The sequence below is a fragment of the Mugil cephalus genome, chromosome 16, assembly GCF_022458985.1.
Source record: "Mugil cephalus isolate CIBA_MC_2020 chromosome 16, CIBA_Mcephalus_1.1, whole genome shotgun sequence".
NCBI classification, from domain to species: Eukaryota; Metazoa; Chordata; class Actinopteri; order Mugiliformes; family Mugilidae; genus Mugil; species Mugil cephalus.
This window is the reverse complement of record NC_061785.1, coordinates 3,977,063-3,992,188: the sequence shown is the minus strand read 5'-3', so window position 1 is coordinate 3,992,188 and position 15,126 is coordinate 3,977,063. Positions and strand designations below refer to the sequence as shown.

General features: G+C 40.7%; 1 protein-coding gene across 2 annotated transcripts; it reads left to right on the top strand.

Annotated features, from left to right (window-relative positions):
* The first annotated feature begins 854 nt into the window (after positions 1–854).
* On the top strand, positions 855–13,128 carry cep55l (centrosomal protein 55 like). 2 transcript variants are annotated; one of them, XM_047608336.1, is made up of 12 exons: positions 855–987; positions 1,495–1,703; positions 1,799–1,906; positions 3,208–3,363; positions 7,041–7,094; positions 7,456–7,600; positions 8,201–8,304; positions 8,592–8,785; positions 9,645–9,768; positions 9,991–10,062; positions 11,184–11,309; positions 11,396–13,128. In XM_047608336.1, exons 2-12 carry the CDS (start codon positions 1,515–1,517, stop codon positions 11,603–11,605), a joined length of 1,482 nt encoding a protein of 493 aa, XP_047464292.1. In that variant the 5' UTR covers positions 855–987; positions 1,495–1,514; the 3' UTR covers positions 11,606–13,128. The 2 variants fall into 2 exon arrangements, with proteins under 2 accessions (XP_047464292.1, XP_047464291.1); XM_047608335.1 differs by having other exon boundaries at positions 11,393–13,128.
* Positions 13,129–15,126: the final 1,998 nt, after the last annotated feature.

The window sequence follows — 15,126 nt, the reverse complement described above, 5'->3', positions numbered from 1 at the left end:
TCGCATGTTGCTCACGCGTTGCCCTTTAAAGGCTTTCTAATTAGTAGAATTAAATTACAGCTGATTGGACATATTTTCTTTCAACACAATTAACCTGAAGGCTTCGAGAAAACACACTCGAAAAAATCAAAGTGCTGACTGGGTTTTTGAGGGGAATAGGGCAGAGGTATACCAAGCTCCGTGTTAACATAGCACTCTATAGCTGTTTTTGTGGTATGCTGCTGGATGGTACACGTGGTTTCCAAAGTGCTCTCTTGTTCCCCGGCTCTTAAAGCACAGGCCACACAAACACACACACGAGCATCTATCAATCACTGAAAGATTGCAGCAGTTAGAGCCAGCAGGGCTGCACTGTGACGCCCTTGATATGCACATGTTTTAAATATTTGATGCCCCTTGCGGTGTTTGCAGCCGGTGTACATGCGCTGAAGCATGTTTTAGTGGCTGAGCAATATCCATCAAATGACCTTTTAAAACGAGGCGCTTGTAAAGGTTTCACAGGAAGGGAAATTGTGGCTGTTGTCACAGAGACACAAGCGTGTCTGACAGGTTTCAGTGGAGGACAAACCGGTCTCAGGCTCATCTGTTGCTCGCTTCATTCGATGCACCGAACAGCCCGGTGCGAACCAAGTAGGGGTTAGAGACGTGAAAACAACAAGGTATCTTCATGTTGATTTCATTAATAAATATACGAGTAAGGTCGAATTAAATGACATATAATCGCATTTCATAAACAATATCTACAGAGAATTTTAGACACCGCTACCTTGTTTTGTTTGTTTGTTTGTTTTTCAGCTGCCCCGCCAGCTTAGTTCATATTCCGGGGCACGCCGGGTTAGTTGCGCACACGCACCCCTGTAGCGCATCACGGAAGTGACGTCAACGCGCTGCAATTCAAACTCCAGGAAACGAAAGTGTTGGTTTGAAAACGGTCTCCGGCTACAAACAGGGGCTGTTTTCAGTGGATATTTGCAGCTTGGTTCGTCAGTAAGTATCAAATATTTAATATTTGTCCCATGTTTTAACCTCGTGTTTATCAACCGTTCTTGTGCGACTGATAAATGAAACAGTTTTTTTTATGTTAAATAACCACTAAGGAGAGGTGTGGTGAAACCCCCAACGGTACCTTACCTGTCTTTTTATTTATGTTTAATCCAAATTATCTGTTTATATTATATTTATACCACGGAAACGGATATAGTTCTATGTGTTAGTATGAAATGGGACTAAATAAATAACTGCATAAGTTTAATGACAGTGACTGAGTGTGTTAAAAGTGTCATTAGGAGAGTAATGTATTAATATATTTTATATTTTACACTTTAATATTCAGAAACCCTCCTGTGACCCTTACCTTTTTCACGTAATGCATTTTATTTATTTGTTCATTTGTATTTAAGGCACCTGTGTTTTGCTCTTCACTTTGAATTTAAAAAAAAAAGAGGGGGTTTCATGTCAAAAACTCAAATCCTTTGTGATTCCTTGCGTCCCCAGACTCCTCCGTTCTAGCAGCCATGACGTCTAAAGGCGCGAAGGAGACCATCGTCTCGAAGCTGGGCTTCAAATCCAGCAGCTCTGCCTCCAAAGCCGAAGCGGAGCTGGACAAAGTCAGGAAGGAGAACGCTCACCTGAGGAAGAAGATGGACGAGTTGGCCAAGCGACACATCAAACCGCCCGACACGGACAAAAGCAAGCTGCTGGAGGTGAGTGCACGTCGTCAGGATGAACATTCGTGTCTCTCTCGTCTTTTTTTTCTTTTTTCTTTTTCATTCTCATGTTTTAACGCCGTTTCTTTCAGAGGATCCTTTCCCTCGAGACGCTGCGAGAGAGGAACAATCAGCAGCTGCTGGTCAAAGAGCAGGAAATGGAAACTCTGAGACAGCAGCTGTCAGCGAGAGGAGGCGAGGTGCGTATGTAGGACGCTCCTGCACAAATATATGGTTAAAAACCCCTGCTAGAGATTCGTCCGTGAAAGGAATCCTCCATGGACACGGACGTATTTGTACGCCCGGGGCTCAGAACGAGGAGATAAGAGTGTACGGCTGTGTCTTGTACAGTAAACTTCCCCTCAACTTGTGAGGATTTGTTGCACTCGTGGCGTGTGGTTGTGCGGCTGGCGTGTGCGTTCCTGGGAGCAGACAAGTGTCAGAAAGCATCGCGAGCTGCCACGGAAAACAGCAGGGGGGTGAAATAGCTTCTAGTCCTTGTTGACAGCAGCTCAGCGAAGTGAGCGTCAGACAAGCGGCACAAATGGCATGCTAACAACATGGTGGTTACGTGCCCTTTACTTGACATTTTTTAAACTAATTGTTCATGACTTGTCAGCGTTTATGGCAGTGCTATAGAAAGTGATGCTGGCTATATGGGGCTGCTGCTTATCTGCTTATATGCGACATTTCTCAGTTGGAAAGATTGTATATTGACATTTTTTATATAAATATATATAAAAAATTTGTTAAATACATGTGATTTTATTTGGATAGCTTAATATTGAATGCAAAAATGATAATAATAAATAAATAAATAAAGGTTGAGTTTATCATAGAGCACATACAGTAGGTAGGAGGTTCCTATTTAATCTCTCCATCAGTTTACATTCACTGTTACTCCAGTCTAGTGTTGTTCATGTATTACTCTCTAAATTTCATCATAACTTACCCGAAGGTTAAAAAAACAAACACACACAAATTTGGAGAAAACCTGAAAGAAAAATAAAAGAACCTGCTCTCCAGCATCAAGCGACAACCTTGACAACGAGAGTTATTTGAAAGCTAATCTCGATGATGTTTTAGAGTTTGTCGTTTCCTGGAATAAAAACGTTTAAAGATGTGGACTGACCCGATGGAAAAGTTTATTTACACACGGTTCTGCTCCAGCGTGTCGAGGCTTCGGCCTTTGGAACCGACCGTTCTTCCAATAAAAGTTGCAGAAAATAGTTTTTATAATTCAGAAGAGGATGAGGCTGAACTTTAGATGAGCTGCTACTAGGTGTCAGAATGTGTTTTTACATATTAATCAGACATTAACCTCCTCACAGGTTAACTTTCTACAAAAAAGTGCTGAAGGCAGAACTGTGTGAAGAAGAGTATTTACTCAGGAAACCTACATTTCTCAGCAAGTGGTTATAAATAATAAAAAAAAAAAAGTAGCTGTTTTGTTGGTAGCTGCCTTGTCGGGTTGTATATTTCTCACGGTTGTGTTTTTCAGGTGGTGGCGTCACTGCAGGCCCAGCTGGAGCAGCGCAGGAAGGAGGCAGAGCAGAGAGACGTGTTGTTTCAGAACTTGTCTCAGGAGACGGAGAATCTGAAAAACAAGCTGACCACTGTTTCTTCCCGATGCCAAACGCTGGAAACACAAGTGGTGGTAGGTTTCACTTTGTAGAGTCTAGACGACGTACGTCTGCTTGTTTTTTGTTTGCACATAGAAAACATTACACAAGAAAAGATGAGACAAGATGTGCAGGAGAGGTCAGAAACAACAGTGTGTATATATATATATATATACATATATATATAAAAACACGTATGTTGCATGAACATCGTCACCAGTCCACATCCAGCTCCCAATGTCCAGGTGAATAAACAGTTTTCATGGAGCCTGAATGCAGATAATACTGAACACGTTTCACTTAGTGGTTTTAAACTGTTCTGCAGCACAACACCTTGATGCAAATGTTTGCGTAAAGATTCCTTTTTGTGTGTCTAGACCTTCAATTCAGGACGATTCTTTAAAAATCTTAAGGACAAATGTCTCCACAATTTCTTTTTTCTTTTTTTTTTTGACTGTGTGTCACAAATCGCTGAGGAATGTATCTGGATCAGTAGCTATATCCTTTCCTCTGACTCCATATTTTCCCTCCGGCCTGGGATTAAATCCTGCAGCAGCTTTCCGTCCTTGGCCGTTCTCATATCCTCCCCTCTCCCAATATTTCCTGATGCAGCAGGGCACATTTTTGTGTTTGTTTTTTTGAATTATTATATTTCTGGTAAAAACAAACCAACAGTTGTGATGTGATCTGAGTCTTGACGTGCATCTCTGAAATTAACGGGGAGTGGTAGGACAGTTTTTCCCACTGGGTTTTCGTTCCCACCTGCGTGACCTGAGGAGCTTTGCTAATTGATTGGAGAAGCTAATCGTGTAATTAAAAGACAAGTTACTTTGATTTGTAGCTTGTTGTGTTAAGTAATGAAGGAGCCAGGATTCATTCTGTGAGTCTTTTCTGCAAGTTTCATTAGTTGTAGTAATTTTTCCTTCTGAGAATAATTAGTTATTGTTGAAACGTTGATCAAAAAGGGGGAAAAACATCATTGTTATATGATGTTAAACAGGTCTCTGTGACCTCAGTCTTGTTTGTGTTCCTTCCATTGACACAAACAGGGTGTACAAGGTTATAGCTGGTTAGACCGACTGCCGCCACAGGTGGCGATAGCCAGCGGTTGACCTCCCACCTAATTTCACATCTTTCTGTTTCTCCTGGCGTGAGTGGTTCTGGCTCTGAATGTGTGAGCAGCTGCTACATTTTCTCCTGATCAGTAAATCTTATTTCAGTACGAGCCACCTGAGTCTTCAGCGTCATTTCCACCGAGCTCTTTTGTTCTTCTCTGAGAATGTAAAGCTTAATGATAACAGGTGTGTCCTGACCTCTGCTTTTGTTAGGGTGAGGGTGAGGGTGAAGGTGCTGAACCTGCCTCCATTGGACAGCAGGACGTGCACTGTCCCTCCCCCTGTTTTCAGAATCCTTGTTGCATGTGGCCACATCTCTTCTAAGAGACTGTGGCCAAAAAGGGCTCATTCCCGAGTTTTCTTTCTTTTCTTTCTTTTATCTTAATGAAGCCTTTGTTGCCTTAAAGTAGTTTCTAAAGTAAATCAAATCTTATGAGATTTATCCATGTATATGTTTATTAACTTATTTTATTTACTTATCAGGTATGTAATAATGTTTCCAAATTAAAATCAGTTTGTTAGTTGTGACGTTTCAACCCGTACACGCTGAGTTGATGTCAAATGAAAGTGATGTTGTCCCTTCGCTCGCTCACATTGAAACGAGCTCGATCAGCCACTGTCTCCCTTTTATACATCCACAAAACTATACCAAATTTTTAGATGTTCCCGTGCTTCCCTCCCACTTCCTTTGCTGAAAAAACTTTTAAAACCAATGAAATTATTTTTATTTTAATCCCATGAAATGATTCATATCTATAATCATATTAATGTTTTTTATTTTTTTTATTTATGTTTATAAACAATAATATCTACACTTTTTTTTACTAAATTTAATAATGCAAAATTATGTTTTTAATTAAAATTATTATATTTTTAATGAAAAATAATAAGTTTTTGGAAATTAAAGCAAATCTGAGGATTACGGTTAGGAAATTAATAGGGTTAGTGGTTAGTGGTTAAGGTTGACCATTAGAGTAAAGGGTTGGTGGTTAGGGTTGACCATAAGGGTTAGTTGCTGTATATTTACATCGGTTTCATTTCACCCGTTTTGAGCATTTCAGCAGAAAATGTTTCCCATGAATGAATTTTGGTTGGAAACACACATGCAGCCGCTCCTCTGTCCAGTAGGTGGCAGTGTGTGACCTCTGATCGGGTTCCTCAACAGCTTTGTGCATTCACACGTCTCCCTTTTACCGCCTGTACCCGCTCAGTAACGCACCGCTTACACATTAAAGAGATAACAGGTTTGTCCATTTAGCCCGTGGGAAGGTGTTATCCATCTCGTCATCAAAATCACCCGTGCAAGAGCCTTCGGCGAATCTGTAGCAAACCGCTTCCCTCACATCTGTGGGCTCCTATTCCTTTTCAAAGGTGGCTTTGATGCTTTGAGTACTGCAGATTCTCACTGGAGAGTGGTCATCAGGATTCTGCTTCAGAAGAAGCTCAGAGGGCAAGTCACAAGTAGAAACCCTGTGGTTAGCTTCATTAATGCGCACGAAAATCAAACCCTCTCTGGTCTGATGGTTGAGCTTAACTGTTGCACTGGTTGTACAAACAAAATGGGTAAAAATCTATTCTGATTTCCTACTATTTTAATCAGTTATAAAACACCTCCAGCCCCATTATTCCCTGATGCTCGCAACAGGGAAAGGTATTGTGTTTGTGGGTTCACTGCTGCTTCCGTTTGAGGCTAAATCCAAAAGAATCGGAGATTTTAAAGAAGGGGAATATTCGTACAAGAAGGATACAGGTTCTTTTTAATCTTTTGCTTCTCTTTGCTTTAGACCCAACGATGGAAATGCATTAGAATTCAGAGTGTGAATACTTATATATGGAAATACTTGATATTCCTACCCATACATGGCTTTTCTGATCTTGCCGTCCTGGAGTCTGTGCTGCATGTGGATTCCCTTGTCTTTACGTCTTGTAAGGGTAATTTTTTTTTTTTTTTCCTGACACACTCCTCGCCCTCGGAGCCTTTTTTTAGATTAAGCCCGTTTTGCATTACTAGAAATAATCTCGCCAACGAACCCGCCACCCTTTCCCTCCTCCTCCCTGGATTTGCAAAAGCTGTTCGTGGGCTCGGCTTATGCGACGTGCATTTAAATCCATCTGGAAAAGTTGACAAGCTTGTGATGTTTGTCTGGTGTAGCATAAGAGCTCACAGAGCCTTAGCGCATAGATGATCGGTTAGATGCTTACCCCGACGGTGCTGTGGAAGGTTTTGCCGGAGCTTAGACGTGGGGTGGGATCAGACGTGAAGACCTCAGGGTCAGTGTGACAGAATTATGAGATGAGTGACCTTCCTCCAGGGATGGATGTTGAGGAACAGGAGCTCTGGAGCCGGTCACTGAGGTCATGTGGCCGAGCCTCTTACGAAGCAGGTCGCTCTTTTGAATATATGAATCGTTCAGTTTTTAAACAATGACTAATATAGACTTATTTTTATTATAAGGCCTTCAAATGTCACTCCAGGCCACTATGTGTCTCAAAATGTATGAATATTCTGATGCCTGTGTGAGATGCAAGAGTTAAAGCTAATGCTACCGATATGTTGAAGGAGTATTCATGGATAAAAATGTGCTTCCTCTTTTCAGAATGGACAGGCTCCTCCTGCAGATGTGGTGCTGATGCAAGATCAACTGAAAGATGTGAGTCACTGATTTAATGTGTGTGTGTTTCTGCATGCATATCTGTATTAATCTGTCTGAATGGGTGAAACTTTATTCATCCCTCGAGGAAAATGGCTCTAAAAGAGCTGCTCAGAACTGAGGTTTAAATCTGTGAACTGAGACACTGTATAGAGAATGGAAAATGCTGCCAATGTCGCTCTGTAACTGCATGCCACCCCAGAACCCTCTATCCCAGCCTTCAACGTTTTCATGTTGATGTGTATTTAAAAAAATGACCAACCAAAGATTTTGTAACTGCTGGATTCCCTGTTGAAGACCTGTGCTGTGATGTGCACATATGCAGACGATTGATTCATTTATTTTTGCATCTGACCACCAGGCTCTAGAGAAGAACCAGCAGTGGATCGTGTACGACCAGCAGAGAGAGGCCTACGTCCAGTCTGTCCTCGCCCGGACCATGGAGCTGGAGCAGCAGCTGACCCAGGCAAAGCAGCAGCAACAGCAGGAAACTAAAGAAGAAGATGGTAATGGAACTTCCTCACATCGTATCATTTACTGGAGTCATGCAGTTAAGCATAGGGAAACTGAAGCTCATAAATTAACCATCCTATCCGTGTATATATGTGTCCAGTCTATAACTTATTTCCTTTGAGCTGTAGGCTCTTATAGCATGTCTTGTTTGATATGCATGTATAACAGAGCTTAAAGTTAATTGATTATATAGACGAGTAGGATGTTTTAATAATCTAATATATCTCAAAAAGACGAGGAGTCCAGCATCTCATTTACATTTAACCTTATTGTACTTAAGGGCAAGACGAGCTGCTTTGTTTTGAGCCGGCTGCAGTTTCCCCAAGACTATATTTAGACTGTATGGCACATCCAGTGTGGAATGTGAAGAGAAAGCAGTTTGATTCAGAAATGACTTTCTGGCTGCATTAAAAGAGCAGCTTGGTTCGAGTGAGAATGGACCAGATGGTTGATAACATCTGTAGGACTGAGTAAATGTTTGGTTGTGGTTCAATTAAAAAGAGCAGTGCGTTCCAACATTAAATCAGTATCTTTGAGCAGCTTCTTAATTTCCTCGCTAACGTGTCTTATCTCTGCTGCTGTGAACTCATCAGGTCCTGAAAAGAAATCCCAGTGTGACCAGCTGCAGAAAGACCTGGAGAACCAAAGGGCTCAGCTTAGCAGAACCCAGCAGGAGCTCAGTGTGCAGAGGGAACAGGTGATTACTATCAACTGTTTTCTTTGAATTCCTCTTACCTTCTAAAAACAGACCGACTGATTCATTCTTATGTTCTGCACGATGCAGCTGATCGTACCAAAAACCTGCAGTCTCCCCATTAAAATATGGATAAATTCATTCCTTCTTTCATTCGTCTGGATCAGCATTCAGCTGGCCTAGCCCCGCAGAACATTTATATTCTTTGGATTCAGACATCTTTATAATTGATCTCTTTTCAAGAACTGAGTAGACTCCATTCTGTAATTAGTGTTTTCCCCGCTCTGCAGACCGTGAAAGCTCAGGCTGAGCTCCAGTCGCAGAAGGAGCTCGTCGCCCGGGTCCAGGAGGAGATGCTGGCTCTGCAGAGGAAGCACGGGGACAAGTGCGGCGAGCTGTCCTCCTTACGGAGGAGGTACGAGGAGAAGAGCAAAGAGCTGGACGAGGCCAAGGTGCAGCTGCAGGCGGAGCGGCTCAGCAACAGGTAACGACGCCGCGACTGTTGACGTCCAACGGAGGAGGAGGATGTCGGATCAATGCAAAACCTGCCACAAAGACGCAACAATAGCCCCCGGGATCCTACACAAGCTTGGAAAAAGATGGAATTTGTTTTTTATATTTACAGCTTGGGAAAACCATGAAAAATAAAATCTAGTGAACAGATGCTCAGTTTTCTAAAACATAAACTTATGAAAATCTAAAAAAAAAAAAATGAATGGATCGATCCATTTATCGAGGTGGTGACCACACACTTTTTGAACCTTGTGAGCGAGCGAGACAGACTCACTCAAGTTATCATTTGTTTGGTTTATGATTTCTTAATTTATTTTTGTATTTGACTGACTTTAGTTACCCTTTTACCCGCCTTGGGCATTTCTGTACATTTTCTTTGTGATGATTTTGGCTGTTACAGCTGAATTTCTGCAGGAACTCTTTTTATTTAGCCAAAATTTGGGGCAAAATTGTACATGTGCTAAAAAAATAACATAAAATTCTCAGACATCAATATTTTTTTCAGCTTTTTTCCCACATAAATAACTTAAACGACTTCAGACCAGCTCAAAACTACCAAACTTTCAATGATTTTCCGGATTTTAACCCCTTAAATGCCAGTCTGAAAATGCCAAGTTTTACATGTTTTTGCACTGAATTTGCACTTATTTGTATGAGCTGCAATACCTAGCTATAATCTAATTATTATGATGGTTATTTACTGAGGAGTCTGGAAATGTATGGAATTTTGAAATTTCCAATGTGTAGGAACCCTGTAGGCCTATGATTAGCAAGGAACACAACTAACAATGAATAAATAAATAAGGGAAACACTGCTTTATTTCATCCAGACATACAGTGTGTGAGGAGAGAAAAGTGTCGTCTGACCGGACCGACAGAATGAGAGCTGAACTGGAGAGTATGGACATGAGGCTGGAGGAGGAGAGGAAGAGATCTGCTGAGCTTCTGCTGCAGGTGACAACGTCTTTTTACCTGTCGTCGCTCTCCACTAAGAATTCTTAAAGTTTTAGAAGTTATTCACTCCTATCAAAGCTCTCGCAATGCACAAGAGGAAAACTGCTTTACAAACCAGACTTATCTGAATTAAAAAGGGACTGAGGTACAGCCTTGAACTTCACTTTACTAAATTAGCTGCACAAATGAGTTTTTCATGTCTTAACTGTTTGGTGTTCACAGGTAAACGTGCTGCAGAATTCTCTTCTGAGCCAAAATGAAGAGCAGCGAAGAATCGCAGCGCTGGAGCAACAGGTAACGGTTTGGACACAAAAGGGGTGGAAAAAATATCGATACGGCAAAATGTATATAATATGATCATAAACTATCATGGAAACAACATATTAAACTATATTAAAGGAAAAATATCTAAGTCAGTAGCAGTCCAGTATAAATGTAAGTTTAATTTATTGTTCACTAATACTATAATACTATTACAACCTATAAAACAGTTATAAATTCAATAGCCCCACTACAAAGGAGAATGAAACTGATTATTATTCTCAACAAATTGTTATGTCATGAAACTGAATGATTTATTCTATTATAAAATAATGTAAATAATGTTTAGAGCAAAATCAAAATCACACCCAGACAGAAGTTCTTTTTAATACGGGAGAGTAACTATGATCTGAGAGGTCGGTACAAAAAGCAAAAATAAAAAAAACTGGAGTTAAATTTTGAAATGACGAAAGAATAAATTTAAAAAGATGCAACTCATTTTTTATTTATGGAAGAAAAGATTCTAAAACTTTGTGGAGTTGTTTTTCAGAGCTACAAATGTGAATGATTTATTCAGTCATTTATTTTTTGAAGGGCAGCTTAAATAGTTTATATATCGAGATACTTTTTTCTTCCGATACGATATCGATTTTTGAAAGAAATAGAAAAAGACGCGTTTTGGGCCAAAATCTTTTGTATGTTTTTGTTTAAAATTTCCCCTCGCAAATTAAAATTTTGTTACATTCACATGAAAGTGAACCCAACATAATTTTATTGTCATTTATCATTGCATACTAAATGATAATAATGTATATTTATAAATAGCACTAGGCCGAGTTTAATATAAAACACAAATCTCTCCATCTGTTTGAGTCTGAAAAACGTTCAAGACGCCTGATGCAGAATATTGTAATATCATAATATTGCAATAATGTATCTTATTGTGACTCAATACTCAGCAGACACTCACACACAGGAATCATCTTATCAGATGATAACACGGCTAAATCACCAAGAACAATAAAACATTCAACATGATCATAAAATCTGTAGTTAAGGTCATGCAGCCTGTTAGTGGAGAATCCGTTTCTCCATCAAAGTCCTGCAGCTCCACTCATGCCGTCTGCATCTCAAACGTTCCTGCTCCTCGTCAGATCCAGCTCTCTGCCAAGGACTTTGAGAATGAGCGGGTCGATCGCCAGGGCATGCAGCACCAGCTGCACAAGGTGCTGAAGGAGCTCCGCAAGGCCCGCGACCAGATCGCTAAGCTGGAGTCTGCTGTAAGTGTTGCACATCTCGGGCCCGTTTGTTTGCGTTAATGTTCTGAACTCACAGAATGTGAATATTTTTTTTGCATTTTCAGAAGCAGCTGAACGCTCGCTTCTCAGAGCCCAGCTCGTACGATAAGCTGGAGCTGGAGCGTCTCACTATCGACGACGCTCCCGGCCTCACGTCCCCGTCTAAAGTCGCCAACCTCCTGGATGAGAGTTTCCTGGAGTGCCCCAAGTGTCACGCCCCCTACCCGACCAGCCGCCACAGGGAGCTCCTGGCTCACATCGACTACTGCTTCGCCTAAGCTGGCAGATCAGATCAGAGCCCCCCCATCCCTCCCCTCCCCTCCCCTCCCCTCCCCTGCAAGATCGTTTAGATCAAACCTATAATGTTGACAACCACTGGATTAGATTATTATATCCGTTCAGGAAATGTATTTGAAACATCTGTTTAAAGCCAATGAGCCGGCAGAGTTAAGACACCGACTCCACAAATGAAGCATAGGTGAGTAAAAGATACGTTTCCTTACAACAACCTGAAGTTATATACGTTTTAATTTCCAAAAGCTGACTGAACTTAAACAAAAAAAAAATATATCGGTTTGAAATGCTCCTAATGCTCCTATTTTTACAAATACAGCCAATAATGTAGATAATAGGAAATATTTTATGTTATTTCACAAGAATTATGGCACGTATAGTTTCCACATTACACATATCCGCATGAGGCTTTTTTTATTTTATCTTCACTCCGAGAAATGTCTCAGTTTTCATTTGTTTCAACCAAAAGGGACTCGAGACATTCGCTTAACACCTCCAAACCGCATGAAACGTTTGCAAAATAAAGTGCTCCAGCTCCTCGTCGTTTACGATTCCCTTCACATTATTATTCTTGGGTTTTTATTTTATTGTTTGTGAAGCTCTTATGGATTTTTTTTGTCTTTATGTGTATTTTATCTATGTATTTATTCTTTGCGGGAATTATTTCTTTTTTTTCTTTGTTGAACTATGTATTACGATTTTATTCATGTTTTGCATTTATACTGATCACAGCCAGTTTTATTTTGCTTAAGTTTACAGACCAGCGTCATATGTTCCATTGATTCCACACCAGACATAAACACACCATTTTTTCTACTTGTAGTTCCCGTAACATACGGTGTTTTTAATGCGGCCGGTGTGATTATTGCTGGCATTTTTCTCTGTAGTAAGAGAAATCACCCAAAAGCAGCAGCAGCAGTGGTCGTTTGGTATTTCTGACAGTATTGATGCGAGGGAGAAAAAATATAAGGGAAAACCGTTTAATTTAAGGTGTTTATTACGTCTCATGCTGCTGAGCCATGAAACCGTAACCATGACCAAGATCTTTTTCCGACTTTAACCGGACGTCAACCATAACCGCGTCCTCGCATGTGGCAGGTGCATTGTTTCAAGGGGAGCCCTCGTCCAGCTCCACCTTGACTTCTCAAGCCCGCAGCCCTGTAAACCTGGAATGAGATTGCATGAGTTAATTCCTTGTACTAAACTATTTAAGGCAGGGGATTAGCGAAGGTCCTCTCGCTAGGAGAAAGGGGGTTAAGGTGTCTTTATTCCCGCAGCCATGGCAATGTGACCACACGGGCTTAAGGCGGGCAGGCGCAGATCTTCTGGGTAGCTGATTTAACTTCGGTTTTGTGCCTTTTCTTTATGTCTGATCTGATAATCGTGTTGCTTTGACGAGCTTTAATCGGGTTTGCTGTTATTTGTTTTGTTTGAATCATGTGCTCCAAAGTTCTGCCACGCTCTGTACTGTACAAAAACGTGCAATAAAGATTCCAGTACTACTGCCCTTTGTGTACATTTCGTCAACTCTAATGCTAATGTTAGAATGCTAATAAGACGCAACTTTTTTTTTTTCTATGTTTACCTCATTAATTAGCAGAGATTTTAGAATTAGGGCGCCATTAAAGAGCCTATCATTAGCAGGGATTATCAGGCTGCATCCTGCTGGGGGTGTCATTGCTATGAGATGGGGGTGCCTGCACTGGTTTAGGTGGGTGCTACATATCTAAGTATTGTAACATCCACACCAATGAATTCCAGGTCCAAACGTTTCCCAGCAGAACACTGAATTGTCACAAGATGTTATTTACTACTCTTGTGGGTAGTCATAATGTTGTGGCTGATCAGTGTCCTTAATCACGTACCGGACGCAGGAATTAAGCCGGCCGATTATCATCCTGATGTGGAAATCGTTTACATGAAAATCTGCTGGATTCCACATCTGGGAACCATGGATTTGTGAAATATTTGGTGCTAATCAGTTCAGCGTGTTATTTTGTATTATATAACAATAAAGAATTTAAATTGTAGGCAGCTCTCAAGGGAAATCAACCACCAGGACATGCAAAACAAGCCATTGTTTGGCTCTTTGAGGGGGGAAAATACAACTATTTACTTCCCTCAAACCAATGGGTGCATCGCCAATACCCCAAACCCCCTCCACATGTTGCCTTATATCCAGAATTAACACTTAAAAGTCAAAAGCACCTTAAATGGGTACAACAAATAACAACTAAATAATGAAAACATCCCGCTGACAACACTATAGAGCAGGAGTGTCGAAACATGCAGCCCGTGGGCCAAAAGAGTCCTGCAAGAGGTTCCATCCCGGCCCTGCAGGATGAATTTACAAAGAGTCAATATAACAATTTAAGCTATATTCACACTGGATTGGTTTTAACTGAGAACGTCCCTGTGATTCAGATATTAACCCCTATGTGTCAATTTCATGTGGTTCATTGACACAGGATAAAAGAACTCTGTGTTTTACTCAAACTTACGTTCTGTTGTCGTGGCTCTGCTACTTTCCATCTCACCCCACTGCATCAGAGACAGTTTTAATTACTTTGCAAAAATATAATCGATGGTAAATATAAACTAATGATACTTTTTATTCTCTGGAAGAAATTACCAACGACCTGTTGGTATTTAAACCAGCTTCACCTTTGCAGATGAACACATTAGTGGTTGGTTTAATGGTTTAATCCGTCTAAACGGTTCAATAGTTAAGCGACATCTTGACTTTGGGCTGTAACTTCTGTCCAGACTTTGAATTATAGCACGTTCTTCATAATTCTTAAGAGACAAGGGAGAGAAAAAAAAATACAGATCAAACAAAAGTTTCAAAAAAGTAGAAACTCACCTCTAAATCACAGAGATGTGTCGATTCACACTGGATTAGTTTTATCAGAGGACCTCTGTGTTACCAGAATTATGGTAGGTAGTTTGTGGTGAAATTTTTACATTGCAAATTACGTGGACGATTCGCATGGGATTAAAATCACAGACGAAAGTCCAAGATAGATAAAACTATGGGGCCAAAAATAGGGCTGAAGATGGCAGTAATATGTCAGAATTGCACTTCAGGTTCATAAAATGTTTTGTAAAAGGATATTTTATTAAATGGAACCATTTTCATAACGAACACTGAAGCAAAGGAGGACATTTTTGGACTCCCCTGAACTAAAATGACACCCTGGCTGTAGATTAAGTCATCCAAATCCAGGTCGCTGACATTTTGAATGTTGGAACAGTTCATTGAAAACTGCCGAGTGATGAAAGGAAATGTCAGAAAGCTCAGTGTTACAGAACAAACAATGAAATGAGTCAACGGTCAAAGGTTTTCTATCTCCCGCTGATCAAGTGGGAGTCTCCTCTGCCGAGCGTTAAGCCCCACTGTGCTACTGGAAGCTCATGTCATGCCCCCGTTTTTTTTTTTTGTTTGTTTGTTTGTTTTACAGATCACATCCAACACGAAATAGCTAAAGAGTAACCCAGAAGCAAA